This window comes from Numenius arquata, chromosome 7, assembly GCF_964106895.1.
Source record: "Numenius arquata chromosome 7, bNumArq3.hap1.1, whole genome shotgun sequence".
NCBI classification, from domain to species: domain Eukaryota; kingdom Metazoa; phylum Chordata; class Aves; order Charadriiformes; family Scolopacidae; genus Numenius; species Numenius arquata.
Window position 1 is genome coordinate 28,032,893 of NC_133582.1, and position 14,609 is coordinate 28,047,501.

A 14,609-nucleotide genomic window follows, 5' to 3' on the forward strand; every position below is an offset into this window, starting at 1 on the left:
CTAACAATAGCGCCAAAGGTTTCAAATCAACTCTTTCGCCTGACAGAGTCCTGGAGCTTTTGATATGCATTTAAACGGTAGCAGCACCAGCTCTTGATCAAAACATGCAGAAGGAAAAGGGTCATCCATTTCATGAAAATGTGTACGGTACCAAGTTGCATTAAGTGCCGGTGGGAGCAGGTGGGCTTTGAACTGTGAGCAAAGCTTGGAAAGAGGTGACTAATCTGCAATGCGCTGTTGTAGCCACATGCGTAACACAGCAGATGGGGAAGGCAGGATGAATGGAGTGTTCCCAGGGGCGCAGCAACGGCAGCAGCAGTGAGCAAGAGGATCTGTATCAGAAGCCCAAAGGCAGCTCTTAGGGGACCTTCTGGGGATGCACCAGGTGAAATTGCTTTACTGCCCCTAATTCCAGTGGCTCTTGCTTAAGGCATGATCCTGAAGTGTCCCGAGAAGGCAGAACACCTGGAAGCTTCTCTACCAGACTCCAAAGACACCTAACCCAGGGAAGGGGGAGGAAGATGCCAATCTGTAGTGCAGTTGACAGTTCAGGACCTGATTAAGGTCCTGTGTCTTCTGGGTGTTTAGATCAGACATGTGAGTCCAAACTCAGGAACAAGTCATGGCTCGCTGACTGAGATGTGGTAGCTCCTTAGATACCTTATCCCATAACAAAATATGAGGTGATTTTATTTATCAGCAAGTCAGCACTGAGCAAACAAACCCTACCCACAGCTCTCACCAGGGTGACTGCGTTCTGGCCCTGGACAAAGCACTTCACGATATCAGTGGCCACCAAGCGCACAGCTCTTCAGTGAGGAATCTGGTTTTTTATTTAACATCTACCATGATGGCCATTAAAAAGGCAACATCTGGTGCAGAAAATGCACACATGCTATTTCTGCGCTCTGCTCTATGTCTCCTTCATCAGGCCCAGGTACAGCAGTGTCTCAGCTGTCTCTGCTTTCCCCAGAATGCCAGCTGCTGAAAGCAAACTGTGTGAGGCTTAGCCAGTATAAGGTGGGAGTTCTGGCTAGTTAGAGGCATCACCTAGTGTTTAAAAGAGTCTGCCCTTGAGGGATCAATAGCTCTGAAAAAGCTGCTGAAATCCTTCAGTGGCACTGAATTTGGTTCTTGCTTTTCTTTGATCTAGCATTCACGGCTTTTTGAATAATGTAAATCAGAGCTGCCTTTCTCACCTACCCATCCCTCTTTCTTCTCCTCCTGTCTCTCCTAGGATCATTTTTTCATGTTCTTAGGAATATAGCTATGGCAGGCTTAACATCAAAATAAAATGAACTAATTATTTGCACATCAGAGTAAGGGCCAGATTAATACCACCTCTCTGATTTTTTATTCTTTATCCTATTGAAGTCTTCCCACAATAAAATACAAGAAGAATTTGCAGCTGAAATTGTGTATTTGCACACATGTGGACTAAGTGGGGGAAAAGAGCTGTATATGCCAATTCCCCAGTACACACTGCTGCCATTGATAAGAGGAGCCACAATTACATTGCGGTATATATTATACTCCCATGACAATTATTGCAGTTTACTTGTAAGAGCCGTATGAGGAGAAAAGATATATATTCATCTCTGTAGCACAGTTAAGTAGCTGGAAGGGAGTTCTGTGCCACAGCCTACCAGGAAATGCTCTTCCAACCTGCTCTGCAGTGCATCTGCTGTATAGGCTTTGCAATCTCTCTTTGTAGAGAAGTAGCTCTCCCTCCCTGGGACCTGGGGCATCCGCTGAGGTCCCAACTCTGTTTCTCAGCAGAGCAGGTTAGGACATCTCAAACCTGAACTGCTTATCTTTCCTCTTCTACCTTGCTGCGGCGCCTGGCTGCTGGGACTCATCTAAAGATGCATTTGGTCTGCTCCATAGTTTATTGTCAGTGGTGTCTGGGTGGCTTCAGGCACAGGCTAAGATTATAACAAGTTTGAAAAATAAAAACATTTATCCTAAAAATAGCTTAGAACTAACTAGTGATCATGGGGTGGAGCGGAGACAGAAATGAAGATATTTTCTTTTCACGTAAGTGTCAAATTCAAAAGCATCTGCCTTGTTCAGTTCATGTATGGTATTCATTTCCTGTCTGCAGTCGATTGGAATGCCCCCCGAGTCGTTTGAAATTGAAAATTGAGTCATGCTTCTTTAATCAGCTCTAGGAAATAGCCCCCCTCCCTTACTGTTCTAAGAAAATTTATATATACATGCATAGAATTCATACTACAAAAAGCCCACACTTCTCTCCAGGACAAATCCTTTCTCTCTGCCCTCTTAAACAGAGAAGGGTCTTCACGTTGTCTTGTCACGGTGTACCACATATCGACTCGCTTGCTCTCCTTCCCCGTAATGTCACTGGAGGGAGGCCTTTCTCTTGTGTGTCTGCTCCTTTATGTTTCTTTCGCTTGTTCTGTCATTTGGGCACTTCGTGGAGATGTAGACAGAGGGCATAATGTCCGCTGCTGATGTCTTCATACAAAAATAAGACAATTACTGCACTGCCTGTACAGATGCCATTTCTACTAATGACTTCCAGTTGCTCGTGTATCAGTCTCTCTAAAAGCAGAGAGTAGAACTGTACATTTGGGCTTGAAAGAATACTTTGCTGCAGGAGCAAAGGTGCGTGGTTCCTGAGGCAGCCGCTCAGATTTCTGCTGCTGTTTTGCTGTGAACTCCTGGGTGTAGTAACACCCCCTTCCAGAGAGGGTTGTGAGGCGCGGAGTTGGTGCATAGATATTGAATGTAAACAAACACTGCCTTTCCTCTGCCTTCACCCTCTAACTTCCACCCAAGGAAAAAGGAGTATTGGTGGGGAAGGCAGCTAAGGGAGGGTCAAGTAAATTATCTCGCAGTGATTCAGTGGTGTGCATGTTTTGAGCATCAAGACTCAAGTGATTTGCCTTTTTTCAGGCACAGAAGTAGTATTGCCAGAAGCACAGGAAACATCATGTTTTTGGAATATAACACTTGTCTGCTTTCTTGCTTTCCCGTTATTAGCTTTTGCTTATGTGATGAAGTCATCATGTAACTTTTAATCCGCAGGGACTAAACACTTTCTAGTCTCTAAAAACATCTGCCAGCTAACACAGCCAGAGTCATAGACACTTCTGAAAGCATAGGATGGATATTCAGTGGCATATGAGAGGGAGACACGGAGGCTGGGAATAGCTGTTTCGTGGAAACTTAACAGCTGAAGGCAACTTTGGAAATTGAAAAGGTTTCAAGTAAGGTTACCCTTTCAGCTGGGGAGAGATGAAAACTTCGTTTATTAAAGCTGGGTCACCTAGTGAAATCCTAGCTGTAGTGATTTAGTGGAATAAACTTGCAAAAGGACCTAGTTTAAAACCCATGAAAATAAATTCAGATGTATGTTTGTTCTCTTTCATTGACACTGACTTTGTGTGTGCTGGCCTGCAAAGCCTGACCAAAAAGTTGTGTACAGAAAGTATTAGTATTCTGGATTTCCTTTGCCTTTGCAGTTTTGATGGCAGCTTAAGGCAGATTTTCCCATTCTGTTGGAACTCGATCTGTAAATTACGATGCAGATTTCAAATGATGGGTGAGATTAGACTTGTTCGATTAAATTTAGCCATGGTCTAAATGAATTCTATTTAAAGCTTTATTATTCTACTGGTTTTATGCAAGTATTTAATAAAGCCTAAACAGGATCAGAACTTTCAAAGAATTTATATTTTGGCACCAGAGGTTATTGGAGTGGAATAGTTGGGCTACTCTTCAGTCGTACGCTTGCCTGTTCAACTGCTTAAATCAATGCGTCCTGCATGGAGAGCTCCAGCCAGGCAATGATTACAGGGAAGATCTTCAGAGCCGTTAAGAACAACTGTTTACCACCAGCTCAGGCAACTGAAAATATCTGCTGACTACAAAGAAAACTTGGCACTGAACATCTGTCAAAGGCCTACACAATTCTTAATTCTGTGCACGTGGCTGTCCCATGGATGACTGAGGATCTGCTGAAGAACAAAGCACCAGTGTGTACTAGGTTAGAAAATTTGCTAAAGAGCCTCTGTTTTTTTCCAGCAGACATTGAGCTGTAATCACCACCGAATCCTTTTTATTATCAAAGTGTTTATACACACTGGCAGTTCTTCACCTCCAAGATGAACCATACTGTTTGTATTTTCCAGCTGAAGGAAAACATGAAATACAATCAAACAACAGAGCATAAAAAATAGCTATGCTGTGAAATGTGTGTCCACAACATGTAGCAAAAGGTTGCCAGATCCAAGTATAATATGGTTGGTTTTCTCCGTAAGGTCTGAGGAAAAAATATTGTCAGCCAGAGCAGTTCAGATGTGGACCCAGTGTTTACTAACGGCATGGAAGAGACAGGGAGCTTGGTGAGAGAAAACTCCCAGGCAGAGAGCGGACGAGGGACGGTTTGACACTTGACAACTGTAAGTGAATAAACAGGCTCAGTAGGGCAGCGGTGGCGGCAGGGCTGCTCCGGGTCCTGTCCTCGTGTTGGCCATGGGCCTCCAAAGAGTGGTCCGGGACTTACTAGACCTTAGATGTGAAGGGGGCCTCAAGACTGCCACCCAAGGATCACTGCAGCCGTAGCATAAGTCCTGTGTATGTGTTCAGTTCTCAAGATTTTCTGTGTAACTATGGGGACTAGAAGTTTTTAGCATAAAAAACCCTAAAATTCCAAAGCTGTAATTCTGAGATAAATGTGCCCAGAAGCTTTGAGATCCTACTTCTGCTGTGCGCAGCTCCTGAGAGCTATTCCGGCGTACGCCAGAAAATCAGCCGTGGTGGGCGTCCCAAGCACCTCGCTGCCTAACTGTGCTGTCACTGGCACCCAACACTGAAGCTGTGTACAGAAGACCTCTGCTCCAGCAGTGACTGCAGATCAACACGTCCCCTCTGAATTTCTGCTGTCCTAATTCCAACAGTATTTGCGACTCCGTCCTGTTCCCCCCAGAAATAACATCACTTCAAGAGCCGTACAGCCCCTGAATGTGTCCCATAGCAGTACCCTGTGGGGTGACTTGGTTTGGTCTTTCCGTAGCCACTTAGACAGGCAGATGGACTGCAAGTCAGAACTGCATACAATGTCATTTTACTAATTTTGCTGGACTAAATAGGGAATTATTAAAAAGTAGACCCTGATAAACAGAACTCTTTTTTTATTATCAATTGCAATCAGTGGTTCATCTTCTATTTACGCAATGTTTAAAGCAGATGCTATATTTTGGAGCCCTTTAGTGAAAACAATTGTGTACATGCAAGCCAATGTAGCCCATTTTAAATGATTTATGAACAGTGATTATCTAAAATGTGCTATTAATTATTGCAACAATTAATTTGTGTGGCTTTCTAAAGATAAGTAACATTGATAGACGTGAACCTGAGGGACAAGCACATTTTAAGACAATGGGAGTGTCTCAGTAGCCGAGTGGTTGATGTGACACCCCTCTGGTCTGACTTCTGGAGATACAGCAGTGACCCCTTGCAGTGCGCTGGAGCTGTGAGGCTCAGTACCACCGCACGCTTCCAGCTAGTCACAGAGAAATTAAGGATGAACCCAAGTGATTGCCTGTTAAATAAGAAAGCCAAGTCAGAGCTAAGAACAGAACAGAGGTCTTCTGACTGCCTGGACTGTATGTCATATAATCATATAAGAAATTTTTCTCAAGCTATCTTTGATAATGCTTTTCAGCTGTTAACTTCACTGTCTGCTTACCTAACGCTGTCCTCACACCTCTTCCCGCTCGTTCCTGTGCTGCTTACAGTCAGGATAGACAAAAAAAAAAAAAAAACCCAGGAATTAGATCACCCAAGTTCAGTACAGACCTTGGATCGGCAGAGGTGAAACTCTCACGTAGTATCCCGGTGTGTTCCTCAGCCTCCCTGCACCAGTTAATTTTGAAGTGATCATTTAGCACTAACCTGGAAACACACGACAGCCTTCAAAATCAAAACAATCTGCTTAGGCAGGTGGGAAATGAAACCAGTCCTAATGGCTATAATGGTTTTCTGTGAAGGCCCCAGGCCTCATTTTGTCTCTGATAGCAATATAATCTTTTATAGCGTCTGTGAAGTTTCCTAATAAATAAACGTTCCTTGTTCCTGGTGGTTGAAGATGCTGTACACGTGCATCATGAAAGTGCATTGACAGACTGTTGGTTTTCAATTCAAGACCTCGTGTCAAGATCATTTTACAAGAGATTTCAAAGGAGCATACAAGAAATAAAAAAGCAATGTAGCTGCAGCAGGGATTTAGTAATAGATTCCCTTGCTCTCTGGGAGCTGTTAGGGATATAAGTTGCATCAGTTTTCCCAAATCCTTTCAAACTCCGTAATTAGCAGTGCTTGCAAATGTGCCCTTACTTTGGCAAGTGGGGAGGGAATGAAGGAAGGTAAGAAGTATGAAAGACAGAGAAAAAACAGCTGCTCCAGAATATTTTTTGCAGCTTCAGTCATTCCTCACTTTTTCTGTCTTGGTTCTTTTTCCAGAACTGGAAATGGGATTAAAATAAGGAAGAGAGGCGAGAGATGGACTCCTTACCTGCTAAAAATGCAGAGGAACTCCCTTTTTCCCTATTTTGGTATTTTTACAAGTTCCCATTTCTGTTGAACTTCCCTGTGGGAAAGAGTAATGGTACGCTGCTCTGCAGCTGGTGTCTAACGTGAGAGAGGGAGAAACAGAATAGGAAGGGAATGGCGGGGGTTAAAATACCCATTTGATTGAAAAGTTAAACTGCAATATCGGGCAAGAAATCTTTCCTGCATGCAGGGTTGTCTCTTGATGTCTTAAACCCTGGCACGGTCTCAGTCCCACCTGGATCACCAACATTTAACGTTATCCTTCCAAAAGCTCTATGAATTGCTCTTCTTCCCTGGTTTCTAGATGGACACAAAGACATTGATGGGTACTGAACTATTGCCTTCCCTTTCTCAGTGGCAAGAGTGGCAAGGTGTGTCAGTCTGTAATACAAACACCGTGGCAGGTTCTCTCCCTCTGGGGTTTATTTCATTGCTATGAATAGCGTGTTCCTGCCCTTATATGCTGTCCACGGTTACAACGCTCAGAAATCCTAAGCTGTTTTGGTATTAGGAACTCTATAAATGTCTGATCCCGTGGGGCAGCAGAACTGCAGCTGACAGCAAGCATGAGTAACCCCTTAAAAATCATCTTAATGGAAAGTTTAAAAGTTGTGAATAATTCTGTTAAATGAAGGGAAAAAAGGGATTTATCTTAAAATATTTCGAGAAGATGCATCATTTGAGTAGGAAACAAATGTGCCCAAATTAGAAATGTCATAACTTCAAAGAAACTGAGTCAGTGGTTCAGAATGAGGTGACAAACCTTTTAAAGGAAGGCAAGCAACACTGCTTTCCCAAAAGCAATTGGGAATACAACTTATGTACACCTGAAAATAAATAATGTGAAGTAAAAACATGTGAAGTAACATAGAAATAAGAAGAGAAGAATATCTCCCCCTTCAAAAAAAGAAATTAAATTTCATTGGTTAGCTTTGGAACAGAAACGTTTTTTTCCTCAGGAAGGATGCTGGCATTGCAGAAAGGACACTCTTTTTCCTGCTAGATTGGCCTTAGAAGATCCTTTGCCTGAGTTAATGCCATAGAACAGAGTGAACCCATATTCTTCGCATGCAGGTCAAGCTCACTTTCTCCTGATGGCAGCCTCTGTTATCTTTTTACCAGAAATATACATTTCTAATAATACTGCAAATCAGCTTAGACACTACACCAAGAATTATCCCTAAAAAATAGGCATTCTGTTCATTTTAGTAACTGGAAACAAATGGTCTTTTGCTCACGAGCAGAGAACTGAAGTCATCATGCACATTGAGCGTTTGTTTATGTTGCAGTGTGACACAGAAGCCCCAAGGAGGCATAGCGTGGGCTTGTCCTAGCCTGAAAGGGACTTCAAGGGATAACACTGCTTTTAGGCAGAGGACACACCGTTTAACCTGTGACACTCCTGCCAGCCATTAGTCAACCCTGCTCTTATAGACAAACTCCACGTGTACCCCCCGAGTCTGCTCTTGAGCCTGGCCGTTAGAAATGTGTACCCCACAGTGAACCGGGCTTTTCTGATTGCGTCCACCCTGAACGTGCGGAGTGGTCCATCCGCATCCTCGCTGCAGCAACCTTTGGTGTAGGGCAGTTACCATGTCCCCCTCCGTTTTATTTTTTAACGTTAAGCAACCCCAACTCATTCGGTCTGTAATTAATGACAGTCCATGCCCCAAGCAGCTTGGTAGTGGGCCCGATCAGCCTGATGTCATTACTTCACCATGACAATTTTCTAACTAACTCCATGTGATATTCCATCTGTTTGACACTATTAAAAACTTTTTATATAGCCCTTATTATTGTAGTTGCTGAGCTCCCTGCAAACATCACAGTGAGGAAGGGAAGTGCTGTTATCCCCACCGCGGCACAGACAGACCATGACCTGCCAAGATCACACAGCGAGTCTTATCAGAGAATTAAATGTAGGTCTCTAAAGTCCTTGGCCAGCTCTATCGGTACGGTATGTTAATGTGGAGAACCAAGACGCTCCTCAAGTGGCAAACAGATAGGGAAAGTATGAAACTGCATGTGAGAATTTTATTATTTTTTAATAAAATCTCACTTTATTTTTAATAAAGGCAAGATTACGAGCATGCTACCCCAGAAAAAAGTAAAATACCACTTTTTTTGGGTTCCTGTCTGAAGTAATTTAATAACAGCACAACTACACCTTGTTGTTTTAATCTTCATGTGCTAAGTTTGCAGTTGAATTTGGTAAGTGTTAAGTTAAAGCACTGGCACATGGGTAAGGAACCTTAAATTAGTTGAGTGGCCCTCAGTTTCATTTCCCAGAGCTTGCTGCTGTGTGATTTGCTTTCTACCTTACATTGAGTAAGGGTGGCCCACCAAAGGCATCTGAAAGTCCTACCTGCTTCTCAACAGAGAGAAGCTTCTTGTTTTAGCCTTCAAGCAATACAGACTGTCAGAAGCACACGCACTGGTAGCACTGCACACCTACACTAACTCAGAATGAACTTTTTTGCATCTGTGCTGTAGGTAGATTTACAAGAGTACGATTTTGGCACTTTCAAAGTGTAACCGTTCTGATCATGAACATACCAAGACAATATTAATTCTGCTAAATCTGATTTTCTTCTTTACAAAAGCGGTGCATGAGAAGGGGAGAGGAGAACCACCTGAGTTTTTGCCTGAGGTGATTTCACTTAGTCCCAGATTAACTCTTAAATCTTGGTTTATTTAACTCACTGAATATTTTCCTGTAATGTGCACAGATTATATTGTAAAATCTCTTCAAAGGTCAATTTAGAACCTTCTAAGCAAATAAACATGAAATAAAAGCAAAGGCATTGGAACAGTTATCTATCTGAGAGCTGAACAAAAGGTATGCTAGCTTAATTTGAGCCAGGGGAGCTGGATGGAGATTGCGTTTAACCAGAAATGCTGGCAAAAATACACTTCAGTAGAGCCAGAACCACATGTGGCCATTCCACTTTAATTGTGCTTGTTTTAAAAGATAGGTCTTTAACATTTACCCTCTCCATGCTTGCTGTCTCTTTATGAACTGAAAATAAAAGCTCCCCAGGCAGTCATACTAAGACCTCAAGCCTAAAATTTTTCAGCTGAGTCAAAAGCAAAACCTGTGCTGAATTTACCCCATGCATTTTTTTGTAGCCATAAGAAGATGTGACTTCTCTGCTGGTATTTTCCCCGAGTCCCCAGGCCAGTCCTAACCCAGGGAGTGGGTGTTTTGATACTAAATGTATCTCCTTGCTGAGGTCAAAGGCAGTGGCAGCAGAGCTACTGGTTCGAAGGCAGCCTGCCCTAATACACTACAAAACCCGAAAGTACGCTCAACAATAACAAAAGCATTAACCGCTGACCCACAACTTGGTGAAATTCAATCCCACCATTAGGCAAACATGAAAATGACATCCCAGAGGAAGGAAGGCTCAGATGTTCAAGACCAGAGAAATTGGGTGAGGAACATGGACAACGGGATGGAAGTTGTTGGCAGATTGAGGAGAGGGGGAGGTTGCCAGTTCAGCGGTAGAATCTTTTAATACCATAAATTTCAACATACACTTAGCAGTCAGTGTTTTTGCTCCGCTTTGGAACAAAGCAAACTAAAACAATTTATAATGAAGATACCCTTCATCATCTTAGGGACACATTTAATGTGATATAATTTGGTTTCCCTGGGTTTGCTTCAGAGCTTCATGTTTCCAGATTTGCTTTAAGTTAGATGCCTGTGTCAATGTGTAGGTGCTCACTGCAAGGCTGGAATGTTAGAGGAACCCGAAAGAGCTAAGCACCCAAGTTTGACTCGGTTTTATCTTGTGTCAGATGGTTACAGATTTGCACCGCTGTGACTAAGTGTATTTCAGTGAGAGACACCAAACTTGGGAGCACCCTAGAAAATACTGGTCAGAGATCCTGTGTGTTTCCATAAGGAGCCGTGTGTGCGGTCAGGGTTTCTGTATGCGCTCTGCAGCCAGCACTGTCTGGGAGCTGGGGACGGGGGCACTGGCAGGGCTGCACGCTCTGGCATTTGTTGTTATAGTGCATTGCTTTTTTCCCCCAGAACACACTCACCGCAGATGACCGTTCTCCTGAAGACAGCTTCACCCTGAACCCCGAGGACAGAAGAGAGTACCCTGATCTCCAGGCTGCCCACCGGCCGTTCCCTAAGCAGCGATTCAGGCAGGAAAATGGGCATACGTCCTTGCAAAGAGATGGACCCAGATCTTTCCTCCTGGATCTCCCAAACTTCCCTGACCTGTCAAAAGCAGATATCAATGGGCAGAATCCCAACATTCAGGTACAAATTTATGCTAATGTGTGATATATTTTTTTTATGAGCTGCACAAATTATTTTACTGAGCCAAGAGAACTTTCAGCCTGGCTTCCATGACATGCAGTCAGAACACCCTGTCTCTCTACCGGTAGCACCAAGAGAGGATCCATTATAATATAATATAATATGCGTTTATATAATATTTTATATATAATGCCTGTAATATATAATATACTTATTGTCTTGAATGGACAGATCTCAATTTTTTTCTGAATTTCTCTTTGGATAGTGTTGATTGCCTAAGTGTGGGTGTCAATATAGACCTATTTATGATACTAAAGCCATCTTTGCTATTGCCTTTTTAGAATATATTCTCTTCGTTGATGTTAAATGGGCATTTTAAATTCTGTTTTTAATCCTCTGTTACAAAATTTGTTTGTGAACAGATTCTCTTTTGGTGTGGTTTTATAAAATGTAACAATACCCAAAGGTTAAAAGAGAGCAAGTTTTAAAGTTTCAGCTCAAAATGCGGTCCTCTGTACGGAACCGAGGCTTAAAGTTAATTTCTACAGCAGCTGCCTGGAGTAAAAAAACAGTTGTCTGCAAGAAACTTTGCTGTATTTTATTCCTCAAACTGTTCTTGGGTTTGGAATGGCCTCTTACAAGCCACTTGCATCTTGAAACTTCAAGGATTAGGAAGAGGAAAAAATGAGTTATTTGTTTTTAATTCAGAGCCTTAAAGCAAAATTGGCATTAATAAGCAGTCTTTTTTAACCAAAACAATAAATTGAAATGTTGTTCTGCCTAAGATGTGCTTATAAAAACAATACACTAATAGAACTGGTTTTCTGGTTAAATTAATTCCTGGCTTCTTATAGTCCCCCAGCCCACAAAATTACCATCCTTTTGATATGTCTAAGAAATACATACATAAAGATATCATAGATCTGTTGGTGAGAGACCAACATGATCAGGCGAGAGCCGGCTGTCTCCAAGTTACGTCAGAGATGGCTTGCAACCTTAAGAAACCTAACAAACTTGGATCGAGTGTGAGTCCAATATTTGATGGGCCAAGGTAGTAAACATGTTCAACATGTGGTGACTGTACACATCCCTCACACTAGAAGAAGCCGTCCAGAAAGGCTTGGGAAGGGAAGGTAGGGAAGCTATAGGGGCCCCAGATTGTGGCACGATGCAACGAGTGTAACATCATTGTTTGAACAGTATGTAAACTGCAGAGGAGGGCAGGAGGAAACGAAAACCTTCTCTGATTGGTAACAGCACTTAATGTTTAGACCTAGGGAACAGATAAATGAGATGGAAACATTTCCCTAGTTTGTCTGTATAGTAACTGCTTCTGCTATGACCTCTTTTTCCACCACCTGATCTTGGAAATGGGTCAGCCAACTACGTCAGCAGTTTTGCTGGACTCGGAGAACTGGGAAGCCTAGTCTTGTAAACTGGAAAACACCGGGCAACATTAATCCCATAGCTCCCGTGCACAAAGATTATTTCTTTCACAAACAGGCTCCCTCAGTTCTGCATTACTTAGGTGCTTACTTGGGTGCATAAATAAATAGAGATGTACAAAGCTTCTTTAAGTTCCTGGTTGACAGTCCTGCAGCAGGTCAGACCTTGTGGAGATAAAACTCCCATTAATTCATTACAGAGTCAATTAAAGCTTATTTCTTTGCCTAAAGGTTGTAGAAGGTGACCTACTCTTTTGGGAAAAACAGGATTGTAGTGAATTCTTGTTCATTAAACAATACTGTACTCACCTGAATGGAGATAACGACACTAGTTGACTTGCAAATTTCTCGTTGGCTGTTTGGCAGGTGAAAGCAGAATTGATACTCGTTTTTCTTTTTGCACAATGGCTTCGGGCTCTGTACGTTACAATCCCAGGGCTGTTAATTTAAATTCCTCCTAGGACAGTGAGGTTGGAAAGGAGAAAAAAGCCTGTGTGTGTTAATCTAGCACAATGGCCATCAAAAACCCACAGCTTCTTTTCCCTTCTACTAGTACAACTCTACATAGAACAAAAATAACATTTTTAAGAGTAATTATACCTGCAAATTTTAAAAACCTAATAAACAGACATAAAACTCAGCCTGAAAAAGCAAGTTGAAAAGATACTCCAGTGAGATTTCTTTATGGCCATTCCTTCTCTGGTTTCCTGTGAGAAGGCAATTGCTGTATCATGCGCTGGTTGTGTGGTCTTTCAGGGAGAAGTGGTGGGTATCAGAACACCATCACAAGAATTCAGAAAATTAACATGTCCCTAGGCTACTACTGTATTTATCAAGTGATAATCAAATTTAAGTGTAGCGGACTGTCTGTTATAAAAGACTCAGAAACAACAGTCAGAGCTTCAGTAACCCAAACACTATTTGACACTTTACCAGGATGACACTTGCTGGTCTTGCTGTGCTGGTCCAGCATTGTGAAATGTCATGTCATTTCAAGTGGCATTTTGTGCTGGAGCACTGCTTCCACACCGCTGGAAGAGAGTAACTGCAGTAGCTGCTGTTGAGCAAAGGCTGTCTGTTTGGTTTGGGAGGGGTCGAGTTCCATTTTTTTGAGTCATTTTAACTATTCTGTCAATGCCTGGAAGACTTCTGGAAGAGGTGGTGATACAAAAACTGATCCCACACTTTCTCCGGATGAAAATCCCTTTCGTGTAGGTTTGTGCATGTTTGACTAGACAAGGGACGCCTATGCAGACCTTGTTATTGGGCACGGTTATTCAGAGTAAGACAGAATTGTTCTTACTCCTGAAAAACAGAATGAAGTCACATGGGTGGTGTATAGGAACCTGCTTATTTTCCATTTCAGATGGGTTTTCCGTGTCTGTTCCAAGCAGCCTTCTACAACCTCTCAGCTCTTCTCTGCAGCCGATCCTGTTTAGGTTCAGATGCTCCAACTTGCAGTTGAACTCTTGCTCTTGTCCCTCTCCTGTTCTTTTTACTCCTGGTTTCCCAGGATTGTGTAGTGGGACAGGTATTGCGCTGCTCTCTGTTGTCCCACTGCTCTGCTGCTTTCCTAGCATTGCTGGATACCGTGACAAATGAGCAGAAAAGGGAAAACTCCTTACTCTTTGTCGGGCAAGGGCATTTTATTGATAGTGATGCTCTTCAGAGAACTTAAATCTTGATCAAATTTCACAGCCAGTATACCTGAAACACAGCTGGGTGAGTTCCAGTTGTGATGGATGTGTTAAATGTTTTGGATGAGGAGATGGGTTCCATGTAGAAACTGCGCATTGTTAAGTAGGATTCCTGTCCTCAAAACCATATTGATGTGCCCTGGAAAACTGAAGCAAAACGGTATGTGAATAAATCTGTTTTGATTAGTATCCCCACTGGGAATCAAGGGCTTGGTAATAATTGATAGGAGTGATTTTAAGCCAGAAATTAATGCTGCCTACTTGGTGATGTGTAATCTTTATCATTTCGCATGAGGCCTGTGCGCCATATCCACCAGTCATGCCGCTCCAGCGCTGCTGTGTTAGCTTTATTTATGCTATTTGGTATGTATTCAGTTTCTACCTTCTCTTAAAAAAACATCTACACAGAACCACCCATTCTAGGAATATATACAGCTACAGAGGAAAAAGCCTCTATGATCTGCTTTCAAAAAAGAACTGCAGACTTCAAACCAACTTTTCTCTGGGTTCATCCATGGCCATTTCCCTCACCTCCACCTATATTGTGCCACTTTTAACACAGATGTAGTTTTTTGGTAGCATTTATATTTGTCATTTGAAGCTGGTGGTTTC

General features: G+C 42.5%; 1 protein-coding gene across 1 annotated transcript in view; it reads left to right on the top strand.

The window, feature by feature from the left end:
• The window catches only part of ISM1 (isthmin 1), a 40,004-nt gene that overhangs the window by 11,827 nt on the left and 13,568 nt on the right, over nucleotides 1–14,609 (top strand). Inside the window, exon 3 of the mRNA XM_074150950.1 lies at nucleotides 10,619–10,855. Within this exon, the coding sequence (XP_074007051.1) occupies nucleotides 10,619–10,855 (237 nt within the window). The remainder of the gene's footprint in view (nucleotides 1–10,618; nucleotides 10,856–14,609) is intronic.